The 14,986-nt window shown below is 33.7% G+C and overlaps 1 protein-coding gene across 2 annotated transcripts; it reads left to right on the top strand.

Moving 5' to 3' along the window:
• Positions 1-592: 592 nt before the first annotated feature.
• Positions 593-13,363, top strand: LOC126810753 (zinc finger protein ubi-d4 A). 2 transcript variants are annotated; one of them, XM_050535989.2, is made up of 10 exons: positions 593-648; positions 1,889-2,070; positions 2,440-2,556; positions 3,192-3,388; positions 4,411-4,489; positions 5,368-5,487; positions 8,468-8,623; positions 9,158-9,270; positions 10,825-10,906; positions 11,708-13,363. In XM_050535989.2, the coding sequence occupies exons 1-10, from the start codon at positions 602-604 to the stop codon at positions 11,773-11,775; spliced, it is 1,161 nt and encodes a 386-aa protein (XP_050391946.1). In that variant the 5' UTR covers positions 593-601; the 3' UTR covers positions 11,776-13,363. The 2 variants fall into 2 exon arrangements, with proteins under 2 accessions (XP_050391946.1, XP_050391945.1); XM_050535988.2 differs by having other exon boundaries at positions 9,155-9,270.
• The last annotated feature ends 1,623 nt before the right edge of the window (positions 13,364-14,986 follow it).

Below are 14,986 nucleotides of genomic sequence, written 5' to 3'. Positions count from 1 at the left end.
AATATAGGCAAAGAAAAAAAAAAAAAAAACAACAAAAAAACAAAAAAATAAAACGTGAAGGGAGGTGAAACAAAACTTTCATAGATGAACCACATAAAGCTTGAAGAAATATAAATGAAACAAATATACATAAATGGAAATAGAATAAAATTAGTTCATGACACGACTGCAGGTTTATTTAAATACAATTTTGAAACGCATTCTAAATATACTGCAGACTACGTTTTCCGATGCTTCTTAAAACAATATTGGTGAATTACAAGAACGTAGACCGTAGTGCAGTTTTATTACATAACAATGGGACCTAACTATTATGGTTGCACACCAAACGATCTTTGAAATTTATCAGACGATTATCGCAGAGTTTTTATAAATTCTAATAAATCACTCAAATTGGATGAGGCTTAATCATTTAAAACATCCGATCAAATAACTTTTTTTTTCAAATAAATACATTATTCTACATTGTCAATAAATCTTATCGTACGTTAAGCGTAAGCTACCTTATTATAATGGCACCTTAGTGTCTCCATACTTTTATGTTACAGTACATGAAGGGAGACAAATCCATTTTTCTTAAAGTAAAGACAAAGAATCCAAGATGGCTGTCGTAGTTGATGTTGATACGAGTGCTTTGGTTAAAAAAAGGTTATTTTTGTATACTTTTCACATCATCCGCTTAAAGCTAAGATAGTAGAATGTAAAATTGTGTAACCAGATAAAAATCCCAGGGACTGGCGTCCATTTCGATTACACATTTTCACATAGATCTACCGGTCCGTTGGCGTTCCGCGTTATCTAAAGCTGTTTCACCCCGGGCTGTTTCATCTCAGAGATCTGGGCGGCTTTATCTTAAATTTATGGGTCGTTTCATCCCATAAAAAATAACAATAACTACTGGTCTTTTCATATTTATTCACCATTTCCCGTTGTGTCCATACAAATTGTCCACGAACCCTAAAAAGACCACTTTTACTTTTAGTTAAGGATCCTTAAAGGAGCTAAATCGCTCACATTTGATTTGGGACCTAGAAGTAGAAATTGACACAAGTGGGTCGGAACTCATATAATACTGTAATATGTATGTATATAAACTGATATACATTTAATGGTTTCCGTTTTTACTCTTATTTCAAATCAGTTATGTTCCGTGAAATAAGCCAGCAGTCTCAACTGAATGCAAATTTCTAGCGCCTGGTTATTCCAGTCTACATAGGCGTTTGGTTTGGTGCAATATATCTAGCCTCGTTCCTCGAGTATCTTGCTAGAACTGGGGCTGAAACGCATTATGGTACACGATTCGTGTACCAATGGTAAAATGTTTATTTTGTCTTAAATATTGGATATCAGAAGCCCATCTTTTTCCGGTAAGATCACAGCATCAATGTTGATTTAAATTGACAAATTATTTGTGTTTTCAATGTTGAAGATTTTGGATGATATTGAGTTAGAGACTTAGCTACTTTAACTTATCTTTTATGATTATTATTATAGCCTAGTTTATTTTACAATATAGATAAATGTGGGCGATTCGTCCAGTTATCCCAATTTAGAGTAACTAGTTTCATTGGTATTGAACTCTTCAGACTGATTAAACTCACTTAGTGAGGTTCTATTTCAGATCCTGGTGAAATCAGCCACACACACCATGCAATATCGCCGAATGGAGGAGATAAGTGTATCTTTCTACACTGTTACACTGTTAAAATGTTGCCTCCAGACAATCAGAAAGAATAATTTGGTCGATAATTTCATGCAATAGAAGTCCCTCAAATTTTACAATGTAGTCTGAAGTATATGCCCAATTCACAGAAATTTAACCTGTGATTTTGGTTTGATTATACCAATTATAATTATTTTTAGTAATTTTCCTGTATCTTAATTTCAGTATGGCCAGTATGGCCAGTATGGGTAGTGAACAACTTTATAAGGAAGCTATGGAACAAACAGCTAGTTGTAATACAAGATTATCAATGGAGAGAAAATTAAGAATGCCTTTCCTTGATTCACAAACAGGAGTAGCCCAAAATCATACCAGTCTTTGGCATCCATATGTTCATCGAATGCCAGGTAAACACTGAATAGTAATGTTCCATTGTAATCCTTTTCCTATAATTCTGCCTCAGATCTACTATGAAAGAGAGAAGATAGGCTCAATTATAAACATGCCTAGTGTTTAGGATTCCGATATTGTTAGATTTTAATTTTCTAAATCTAAGACTTACAAATGCATATTTCTGCCAGACAATTTTATTGAAGGTTCAAAATCAGATTGCCCCCATATTTAATACTTATATCCTTTAAAAACATTTTGTGTTTTATGACCCAGTCCACTAAAATCAATACAGTACTACATGTATATGTACGTACATTTGAAGTGATTTTAAAATAAAAAATACCTTTTTTATTTGAATAGTAAGCTTACTTTTTATACCACAGGTCAAAGACATGGCCAGTTATATACATATCCTTGTAAAAGATGGAAGAAAAAAAAACATTCTTTTTTCTCTCAGATGGGGTCATCAAAGTTGAGTGATTTGGAAACAGGAGATGCAGGTAAATAAAAAAATAATGCCCAAAAAATCTCTGTGAATATTGTGTTATTTGCAAAGATGAAGAGTCGAACGCAGGCACTTGTATAATGAAAAATTGTTTCAAAATTAACACGAAGCTGAAACTAAGTATTAGGCCTAAAATCTTTTATATTCATATTCATACATGTAGCAAGATAATCAAATTCATGGGGGCAAATAACTCGCCTGAAACTACGTCTCAATCACCTACACCATCTTCCTTAACTTTCTCTAGTATCATCTCCATTCAGCCAACAATTTTTTGTTTTCCTATTCTTTATTATCATTGTACTTTGATTTCCTCCCCAATAATACTCGTTATGATGACATAATTCTATCGTTATGGCAAATCGGTACATATTTTTAACAGAGGATTATGGGAATAATTTTCAAATTGACCTTCCTTCAAATAACTGACAATTTCATTGGCTGAAAATATTTTACTTTATTTCATATGGTAAACAGTCCAGAAATAACTGTATGGTCAATTCACATCAAATTAAAAGAATTCCCTTTTTCAACCAAATGGTGTTCACCTTGAAAGTACACCTTTTGCACTGTTTTCACATTTTGTTGTGATATTTCCACTTAAAACATATTGTATTTATTACTCAATAGATTTACACCATATAAGTGCAGTAGAAAATCCTGCTCATCGACATGATGATGAAATAGATTTAAGAAATGAATCTCAAGATAGATGGTATTATGATGATATAGATCCATTAAGTGATCCACCAGATGCTGGAGAAATAGTTGATGATAATTCAGATATCAGTGATTATGAAGAAACGATCAAGAAGAAAAAGAAAAAGGTGATGATATATGATCTGTTATTTAGTCGTTATTTAAAGAAATGTTCCCACAATAATAATAATATTAGAACACATGTTGGACCCTTACTTTTATTTGAAAATAAGATATTTGTAATGACTAGGAAAATTCAAATTACTGATACAGAATAATACAGATAGATTAGTCCACAATAAATTAAACAATTATTACAGAGTCTGATGCTGCTATCATTGCATGCTTATTTATTACTCACAGTTTATATGGCAATACCTGCCCTTATATATTCAAGTGAAATACTGGTGGAAACATTAATATTTGTAGATTGATAGTTTCCTTGGGGTATCACTAAAGATACAATGGTTTAGATACAGATATATTGTTGGATATAAAATTGTAACCACCAAGGAAATATATCTTTAATATCTGTAAACAATTTTGTATATGTATTATTCCAAAGTGAAAAAAGCCAGGTAAAAGATCTCATCACAATGGAAAATGAAAAGCTTTGCATTACACACCTACAGTAACCATAGGTATATATGTTACAAGTAGCTTGTGTCCACTTAAAGATACATTATGGGAGATAAGATAAAGAGATGGCAGTTCTCGCTATAAAAGTTAAAAACTAGATAGTGTAAAGGTAATTTGCTGAAAATTTCAGTCAAATTGATCCACTATGAGCCGAGAACGAAGCGGGTGAAATGTTCGCATAGTCTCGGTCATCATTACTAAAATCATTAATATAAACAGCATAGTCTCGATTATCCACTGATTTGATTTAATTATCAATGGCCGTTAAGCGGCATATAGGAATCTAATCCAGCCAACATCGAAGGCTAGCCTTGACATCGAGAGTTTATTATGGTCTGGATAAGTTAATTAATGTCTAATTGATAATTTAGATAACATTTCAGGCCTAAAGAAAGACTTGTAATAAGCAGATTTTGCTCTTGCATAATGCATGTTTAACCGAGTAAAAGTATTGTCTTTCATAAACTGTAATCACCTTTCCTTTTCATTAAAAAATAAATATTTTTAACAGGGTCCTGGAAGAGGTAGAAGAAAAAATATGGATAAAGATGGTATGATAGATGATAAAGATAAACCATATTCTTGTGAAGGTATGCTTAGTTTGTTAGTTAACAATTTTTAATTCAATGTCTAATTTAAATATTTTTTTTACCAAAATCTAGATATATATGAACTTACTTCCTGAAAATCTCGATAAATGCATGGATGCTTCCATAAAACCACAGGCATAGATAATTTTGACTTCATCCTAAAAATCTTGATAAATATCCAGATTCATTCTAAAATCTTGATAAATATCCAGATTCATCCTGAAATTCTTGATATATATATATCAGCACACATCCTGGAAATCTCTTTTAAATATCCAGATACATCATTCAAAACGTGGGGCCACGATGGCTAAGTGAGTAAGATCCTGGCTAACCAGCCTGGAGGTCTTGCGTTCTCTCCCAGTGTTAGCCGAGAAAGTTCATCAGGAATTTTTGGCGTGGTTTTACCTTGTCAGTGATGCAGGACAGAGGGCCTTACAAGGACAACTGTCTAGTCATTCAGATGGGATGGAAACCAAGGTCCCATGTACACATTGACATGCACATGAAAGATCCATTGGCAGTTGGAATTCGATATAAGAGTAGGCCGTATCGTATTTTTCCCTCATAGCACACATCTTCATTAGCCCAGTTGGAGCAGAACAGTAGGACATTAAACCCCATTTCATTTCCTTTTTTTATCAAAATTGTGATAGATATAATCGCACATTCTAAAAATCTGACTGGATATCATCAAACATCAATAAATTTTTTTGTTTAAGTAAATTTTTTGTCAATAAGTTTGTCGTGGTTTGACATGAAAATAATTTGTTTCAGTGAGGTGGCGTTGATATTAATGCTACCATCTGTAAATAGAGTGTAAATATTATGTACATAGTAAGTGTGTGTTTCTCATGCTTGTTTATTTGTTGGTTTAGCTTGTGGTGCCCGCTACAAGACACGGCCAGGCCTTGCATACCATTACACACATTTCCATAATGGCATGATAGATGATGACATTGCACCATCTCCAAAAATACCCACAAGAGCATCGAAAGGCAAGTCAAACAATTTATCTGTGTATTAACTTTCTCTTGCTTGTGCTTTTATTTATTTCTGATGCATTTACTAAAGTAAATTCTTAGCTTTTCTAAAATTTGTAAAAGTCTTTGTAGTTACTAATAACTTGATTTACTTCATCCAATAGTTTTAATCATATTATCTTCAATCACTTTTTTATTCTAGCATTTTCTTTGTTTCTACATGTTTATTAATCAATTAAATTGTGTGATGAATTTTTGCTAATTTTGATTTATTTTAATCAGTTATTGAAATGGTTTTCAAAATTAATAAGCAGCATGCCAATGAAATATGAAGTATGGCATTCTAACATCTGATATCTTACCAATAAAAATTGTTTAAGATGCCAGTTTACATTGACATTTGTCGTTACATATAATTCTTCTGAAAGAATACATGGGGGGATCACGTGGCTAAGTGGATAAGACGCTGGCTCGCTACCCTGGAGGTCGGGTGTTCAATCCCTGCATTGGCCAAGAAAGTTCATCCAGATTTTCCGGCGTGGTTTCCCCCTTGTCAGTGATGCAGGACGGAGGGCCTGACAAGGACAGCTGTCTAGTCATTCGGATGGGACGAAAAACCGAGGTCCCGTGTACACATTGGGGTGCACGTAAAAGATCCCTTGGCAGTTGGAATTCGATATAAGAGTAGGCCGTAGCGTCGCTGCCCGGGCAAAATTCCCCTCATAGCACACTGTATGGCGTATGCCCGTCTTCATTAGCCCAGGTTAGGAGCAGAACAGTATTTCATTTCATTTCGAAAGAATACATTCTGTTAAGGCCTTTGCATTATTTGGACAATGTCTAATGTTTCATGGCTTAATTTATGCTGAAATGTGCTCATATTTAACATATATTATTAAAAGATAAAAATTTATCAACGGTAGATAATCTCCTGGCTTTGTTTTCAGTCGGATTAAAAAACTGCCCATAAAAAGATTTTAACTAAGATTATAGGTGACTCTGGCTTGTTTTGGCCATATCGTGTTTATATTGTTTACTGTGATACAGAATGTTGGCAAATTTTCTATTCATAATATATTTATAAATTTTTTGGACTGTTAATCCTTTTAGAGATTGAGCTTTCAAAATATTGTGGTTGGCAAGAGATTAAAAATCTCATATATGACAATCCAGCCTCTGTATTTCCAGTGGTATCCTCCCATTATACTCCATTAACCCCTGCATCCTTTCACAGAGTATTCACAAATTCAAATTATTTGCTCTTGATGATATCATTGGCCACGTAGGTTGTTTCTACGAACCAATCAAAAAACAGATTACATACCAGTCTTAGCATCATTGTTTATGTTCACCACAATAGAGCAGCTTGTACGTTCGATTATGAGAAAGTTTGCAAGAAATTTAATATCAAAGAAGTGACATGCACACAAACAGAGGCCCTAAAGTATTCAGTGATCTTAGTTTAAAAAAAGTGTGAGTTACATCCCTTTGCCCACTCGCTTTCTATTTATGGAATTTTGGGATTGGTCGATAAAACAAAGTGCGAGTTACTTCCCTTTTCCCACAGTGTAGAATAGATGGCTACCACTGGGGATACAGAGGATGATGACGAATAGAGACTTTAAGAAACGTGTGATTAAAAACATTTTAATGCATTTTATTGTATATTTCAAATTTTCTTATGACAATGCTTCGGGTACCAAATTAATTTTCTAATTTGTATTGAAGTATTTGTGAATTTATGATAGATTAGATGTATAATTTATTTTTATTCATTTCTTAGCTATACTTGATTATGTACATACTACATAGATTTCACCTTTATTTTTTATGTAATGTTTAATGTAATTTTTATTGCTGTATATAGTGTATTGTTATCTAATCAATAAATAGTGAATTATTTCAGTATTCTTGTTTATAAGATTATATTTTAAAAAAAAAAGAAAATATTTTCTAAATTAGCTTGCTGCATGATGATTCTCCTCACTTCCTCTATTTCTGCTTTCTCTCTTTATTTTTATTTATGCTAGATATTGGTAAGTACTTCTGTCACTTTAATAGAGTAAAACATGAAATTATTTAAATACATTTAACTGTAAAATTGATGTCAATTGACAGTAATATTGTTACTCAAACATCTTTTAATTGTTACTGAAGATAATTTTTATATGCCTACATTGAAATATGGCTATACATTGCTGTCAACCTGTGCAACTGTCATCCACAGATGATAGTTATGGGGGGCTTATGTCGACCTTGCAACTGAAAGCACCTGGCGTTTCCGCAACTGAATGCAACTGAAAAAGGTCGACCTGAGCGCCTATTACAAATCAAAGCAACTAGCGGCTATCAGTTCCGAGTCGACATAAACACTCCAATTCAGTTGCTCTCAGTTGTCCTTAGTTGCTGATATGATCGACATAAGCACACTTTCAATGGACTGCAAATACATGTAGTTTCTTTGAGATGCAAAGTCGACATAAGCCCCGCTTAAATTTATACAGACAAAGATGCTTATTGATTTTCAATAACTTAAACAGCTAAAGTTATCATCTGATAAGTGTTACATGTTTTACATAATGATGTTACCATTATAAAGAACAAGAAGCCGTTCAAATTCTAATTATTTCTGCTAATTTCTTAACTTAAACAATTTTTAATATAAAGAAAAATATGGTCCTCAATAAACCCAGTGAAAATAAAAAGCTATTTTTTCTTCATTGTTATGGTTTTTTGATTTTGGAACTACATGTAATGTAAATTCTTTATTTATTGTGTCAGATCTATAATTGACTTCGTTGGGGCTAAAACATTGATATATGCTGTACAATGTGTATTGAAGGATTATTAAACTGTAATTGAAAATAATATGTTTTTTGGAGTGTAATTTATTACATTTCCATTACTCATTCCAAGACCATTTTTTCAAAACATGTAATGATTACATTCCATTATCATTACCCCAGGTCTGCTACATGTTTAAATTTGATTACAGCACGTTCAGCACCACCAGTACCATCTGTCGAACCAGTTGAAACTTCTAAACCTTCCCCTAACAATTATTGTGATTTCTGTCTTGGTGATCAAACAGAAAATAAGAAGACTAACCAGTCTGAGGATTTGGTGTCATGTAGTGATTGTGGTAGATCAGGTAGATTTTAATATGTTATTGATATATTGAAACCTAACATTTAGTACATTTCTAATTTGAAATGAAATGAAATAGGATTTAACGTTCTACTTTCTGCACCAACTGGTCTAATGCAGACAGACATACACTAGACAGTTTGCTATGATGAAATTTTGCCCGGACATCTGCGCTATGGCCTACTCAGCCTGAGTCAGAGCACAAAATGCCAGTGTCAAAGTAAATAAAGCAGTTGGCTGCTTGAACTAGTTATTTGCAGCTGGCTTTGTTCAAAACATATTGCTATATTACTTTTAGATCCAATAGTTAAGAGAGAGAGATCACAAGGTCTGTTATTATTGCAAGTCCCAAGTTTGTACATGACTAGGAGGAGGACTCCCTACCATAACCACTAAATTATTGAAATATAAATATAACAGTCATATCTTAGTCCCAATATGAACTGGTTTGTGTTGGAAGTGGTTGAACATTTTCTTTCCCTTTATTTCAGAACATAAGGAATATTGTATTGATTATAAAACATTTTTCTATGAGCAGGTCATCCATCATGTTTACAGTTTACAGATAATATGATAGTTTCTGTAAAGAAATATCCCTGGCAATGTATAGAATGTAAATCTTGTGGTTTGTGTGGAACTTCAGATAATGATGTAAGTACATAGTATAATATCTTTTTAACTTCTCGACTTTGTCTTTCTGTCAAACTGCTTCAAGATTCTTTATATGAATAAGATTTAACATACATGATAGTCACTATGATCATAAAATACCACATTTACAGACCTGGATAAATTTATGGGGGAGGGGGGGTCTGGGCTGCAGCCAGGGGCTCCAATGTAAAAGGGGCCCCCAAATATTAGCCTTAAAAAATTGTTTGTGCCATAAACAAATATGTCATTTGTGACTTGTAAATCATCTCCAATACTGACATACAAATTGCATTTGTGTGAGTGTGTTGAGGAATGACCAGACTATTATGTCATTATGCCCCTTTTTTACTGTTGATGCAGGGTTTCTGGTGACATTTTCAGCTAGGGGCCTCGGTACATTTTTAGCTGGGTAGTGCCCAATCCAAGCTTAATCAGGACTTGGCCACTAACACTGAATGAACATCTCAGATGGACAAATTAAAGATGGGTTGACAGAAAAGTATTTATCGGGTGGTTATTTCCAATAAAAGTATGGCAATTTTGGTATATATGGAAAGTAGAGATGTCCAATCTTACTAGAAAAATACTGGATTCCCCGAAAAACACTCATGGAGCGTATACAGGACAAAAATGTAAGGGTTCCCCTAATCAACAGCCCGACGATTAAGAATTTCTGCACGCGTGATGTCAAAGGTCACACGCGAACATTGAGCGCTTGATGTACAAGTTGATAAACGCTATGAAGAGTTAGATGTACAACACTTTCTGAGATAATAATGAGGGACAAAGACACGGGTAGTGGATAATCCGAGAATTTAATTAGGATTCGATATTTGTAATAAATAGTAAGCTATTAAAGACAACATCGTCTTATGTATGCAGTGACTTCTCCACTGACTTCCAAGACGTGACATAAACATGACCTGGTTTGATCAAATTTTAATAGGAGGGCATTCCTTCGCAACTACAATGTTTGAGAAGGATTTGAAGCATAATTATGACAAATTAATTAGTTTGAATATGTTTTTAGTCCATATATACCATTTAATCACCCAGTTTGTACGCGGGAACCCATCTTTAAAGATATCTCCAAGTGTGTTCATCTTGTCAGATTGACCTAGATTCTTCGAATCAAGATTATTTTTTTCATGGTCTCAGTTCAAAGTTTTACTAGACAATGATTATGCTTGACCTTCATTTGACCTTTTTATTAGACAATGATTATGCTTGAAGTAATTTTAGTTGTCTCACAACATTGTTTTTAGAAGGAACCTAAATCCCAGAATCTTTTTGTAGGATTTGCTTTTCTTTCTATTAACACTAGGTGTGGTTTGTGTATTCCCACTGTGACTGAAGTATGTCTTCATTATACTCTAAATTCAGAATCTGCTTCCTCCTAGCAGGTGCAGGTTTCACTATGTATTTCATTCTCAAGATTGACATGATGCAATCTCAGCGATTGTACAATGTTAATGCTTATCAACATTATGAAGTATTTCCCCACCTACTCCACTTATTATAGTTTGTAATTTGTCTATATATTTATTTGAACAGGATCAACTATTGTTTTGTGATGATTGTGATAGAGGTTATCATATGTATTGTTTAAATCCTCCTTTATCTGAACCACCAGAAGGTATATTTATAATTATATTATTAAAGATGTATTATGTAAGAATTAGATCAAGAGCTAGCCATTCTTGCTTTGATAGTTTGAAAATAGATAATAAAAAATGAATATTTTGAAAATTTTCAGTCAAATTATTAGACTAAAGTTATGAGTTTTTGAAGTTTTGACAAAATGTAGCGTACAGTGTTTATTATTGTAGCCACATTACTTGACAATCAAGACTAAGCTTCATTTTGAATCACATTCTGCATGCTTTCATTTACATTCTCTGTAGGATCAACTATCATCTCAGTTAGTAATTAATAGGTATATCACAAACCAAAACATAATCTCACATAACACCTATTTTAAAATCCTTACATTGGCTCACAATTCCAGCTTGCACCAACTTTAAGGTCCTGTGTCTCACACACCAGTGTCTAAGGAATCTTGCTACATATCAGAGCTACTAACACTATATCAGCCAAATCCGTCCTTGAGATCTTATAACCAGAACACTCTTCCACAGTCAAAACTGAAACATTTTGGTGACAGTGACAGGTTTAGCGTAGTTGCTTTAAAATTGTGGAATATTTTACCTCTGAAAATTCGAAACAGTGAAACTTTGACTACTTTCAAATCACAGTTGAGAACCACTTATTTGTGGAATGCTATGAGAATTAGACTTTCTGTTCACTGTGTATATAACTATTGTCTCATTGCACTTCGAGAATGCTTTTGGATGGATTTAACGCTCTACAAATGTACATTATTATTATTATTATGTCATAATTCTATGGTTTGAATGTTTTTTCTATTCAATTAAAGGAAATTGGAGCTGTCATCTATGTATTGAAGAATTTCATGGTGGAAAGAAACCACAAGGCATGAATTAGTTTCACCTGGTTCAACCAATTCTATATTTAAATTTACTTCATTTTCTTATATATCAATTTGTTCATTTATCATTTTAGCATTGTTTCACATGTCATTTTCAAATTGTTTATGTAAATGGATAAAATTTGAGATTCAATACATAATAAGGATAATGAATTATAGCCCTAGAATTTGTCATTATTCATTCTTTAAATTCTAGTCCCGAAAGATAAAAGTAATTCTCATTTGAAAGAAAACATGAAGCATTGAGTGTTTTGTATTAGAGTCATTCCATGTCAAGTGGACCAAATTCTCAGAAAGTTGTAAAGTGACTCAGCTTTGAAAATCGACTCACACAGGAAAATAGTTGACATTACTTTTTCTGAAAAATGTAACGGTAAATTCTTAATCTGTATAACATGCTCTTACAAACCCCATAATTTCAAGAATATAACCTGTCTACAAGGGAGTCGACTGGCGTGGTTTCGAATCCCAGGTTGTACGTGGCAAGGAGTAGGGTCGCCTGTCCAACCTCGTGGGTTTTCTCCGGGTCCTGCGGTTTAGTCCCACTGCTAAAGACCCCTACGCACAAGCGAATTATTGAAATAAAATTAAAACATATGTTAGTCCCGGAATGACCTAGTTTGTGTTGAGTGGACTTTAAACCCCATTTCTCTCTCTCTCTGTCTAGAAGGAATAAAATCAGATCACAAAAATCGAGTCATATAACAGTAGTTTCAAAACTTGCGAAAGAGTACCCTGATTCTAATGGTCATATCTCAGTCAATATTACTTCTAGAGTCATATAACTTTGCAGTTTTACATAAGACTGTATGTACTATAACATATTTTTTTTTCTTAATTTTCTGAGGTGGTCAGTTTACAAGCACTGATCCAGTTGACATGGAATGAGCCATTAGTCTCCACATACTGTATACCAGTAACAAGAATGAATGTTTTAAATGCAACATATCACCATTCACATTAATTTCAATACCTGTTTCAATTCTCTTAACATAAAATACAGTGCATTGTTGTTAACTTCTAGACCAATCAGGCATTGTAAAACTTTGAACTCTTCAAAATAATTTACTACTCAATGGTTATTAGTTAGATGACAGACTAATCAATGTCTTTGATAGATGACAATGATGTCATTATCTGTTGTATGTTAAAATTACAAGCCAATGATTGAAGAAAAGATTATGTTACTGTGTTTTACATTAATTTCAATAAGGGTAGACCTGAGATCTTGTCTACAGTATTTGCATTTTACTTAGCTGTGCAATATTGTAATTTTCTTTTTGTAAAGCAAAAATATATCATTATATCTATTAATCTGAATGGGTATTATAGTCAGAGTTGGTATTGTATAACCTTATACAAAAAAAATGGTTTATTGATAAATATTTTAATGAAGTTTTTCCAAGAAGATTTATATTTTTTCATCATTCACAATGTAAAGCCTATTAGGAAATGTAAAAATATGCTACTTATGTTATTAGGCATATTCTTCAGATACATGCATTAAGAAAATAAAGACTTTATTGTGTATGTTTAAGTATGCTAATGTTTACATATAGTCGGTTTATAAATATTAAATATAAAGCAACAGAATTGTTTATTTGTTGAGTTTTTACATGTTAAATAATAAGATATTTAGCTGAGATGGAGAAGGGTAGTCTATAGTTCTTAGGCTGGATTAACCATGTAGGGGCTTACTGAAGAAAAAGGTTCCAGTCAGTCCTCTCACGAAATATTTTGAAAATTAGATTTGATTCTGTGCATTCTGGGCAATTAACACAAGAATCTCTCGTTCATCCAATGGAACCTTTTATTTTGTACTCCACCGAAATAGCGTATGGGACAGTCCTCCTCCAGAAAATTTAAAAAAATAGATTTGAGTGGTGCATTCCAAGGTATATCCTGGGCAAGTAACACAAGAATCCCACGGCCATTCAATGGAACTCAACCAAAAATGTGGGTTGGGGGCCACAGGACATTTGTCTCCGCACCACCCCGCCAATCCAGTACTAAAGACTGTCTTAATCTTTGCCTACAGACTAAAGCTGACTTGGCTACAAGAATATAGTGAAGGACATTGAGATGAAGTGTTGGTTTTTACACAGGGTCCAGAGATGAGGTTTTTAAGGCTGACTCTGTGGATTCAGGAGCTGAATGACAATTTATTATTAGTTATTTAGATTAAACCACACACTTGACCGACCAAACTCAGTCACCCTGATTCCCTCCAGTTTTGTTAGACTTTAAGTCCCCAAATTGTCTTTTAAAGGAGTTTTTGTTTGAGACCGATTAAAAGTGTTTGAAATAGTTAAAATGGGAATATTTATAAAAGCTTGAAGTAAGGCACAATATAGTTTAAAACATAGCCAATCCAGTACTAAAGACTGTCTTAATCTTTGCCTACAGACCAAAGCTGACTTGGCTACAAGAATAAAGTGAAGAAAATTGAGATGAAGTGTTGGTGTTTACACAGGGTCCAGAGATGAGGTTTTTAAGGCTGACTCTGTGGATTCAGGAGCTGAATGACAATTTATTATTAGTTATTTAGATTAAACCACACACTTGACCGACCAAACTCAGTCACCCTGATTCCCTCCAGTTTTGTTAGACTTTAAGTCCCCAAATTGTCTTTTAAAGGAGTTTTTGTTTGAGACCGATTAAAAGTGTTTGAAATAGTTAAAATGGGAATATTTATAAAAGCTTGAAGTAAGGCACAATATAGTTTAAAACATAGCCTATTGTGTCGTCCATCAGTTGTCAAGACTACCAGATTTATCCCATATTTTAGTTCAGATGTTACAAATTATTGTAAAATAAAGCCCTAGTAACCACTCAAGTTTCTGAAATATTCCTATGCGTGGGCGGTCTAGGTCTCAATGAATCAGATAGTGTCTTGTAAAACAGATCTCAAGCTATTATTATGTTATAGAATCAGGGCTCTCACATAGGGGGCCATATGCCCGGGGGGCGACACTTCTTGGGTTGTGGGGGGGGGGGGAATTATCTAAGTACATACCAGAATTATTCAAAGGGCCCGTCTTCATTAGCCCAGTCGGAGCAGAAAAGTAGGACGTTAAACCCCATTTCATTTTATTTATTCAAAGGGGGAGGTCAGGTGTTCGATCCCTGCATTGGCCGAGAAAGTTCATCCAGATTTTCCGACGTTGTTCCCCCTTGTCAGTGAAGCAGGACAGAGGACCTGACAAG

This window comes from Patella vulgata, chromosome 2 (genome assembly GCF_932274485.2).
Source record: "Patella vulgata chromosome 2, xgPatVulg1.2, whole genome shotgun sequence".
NCBI lineage: Eukaryota > Metazoa > Mollusca > Gastropoda > Patellidae > Patella > Patella vulgata.
This window is presented reverse-complemented; position numbering and strand designations above follow the sequence as displayed.

Coding starts and splice junctions, on each gene's coding strand:
- LOC126810753 (XM_050535988.2), top strand. CDS start 602: ATGGCTGTCGTAGTTGATGTTGATACGAGTGCTTTGGTTAAAAAAAG. Junction 2,557..3,191: donor TTTGGAAACAGGAGATGCAG/GTAAATAAAAAA, acceptor ATTACTCAATAG/ATTTACACCATATAAGTGCA. Junction 5,488..8,467: donor ACCCACAAGAGCATCGAAAG/GCAAGTCAAACA, acceptor ATTTGATTACAG/CACGTTCAGCACCACCAGTA.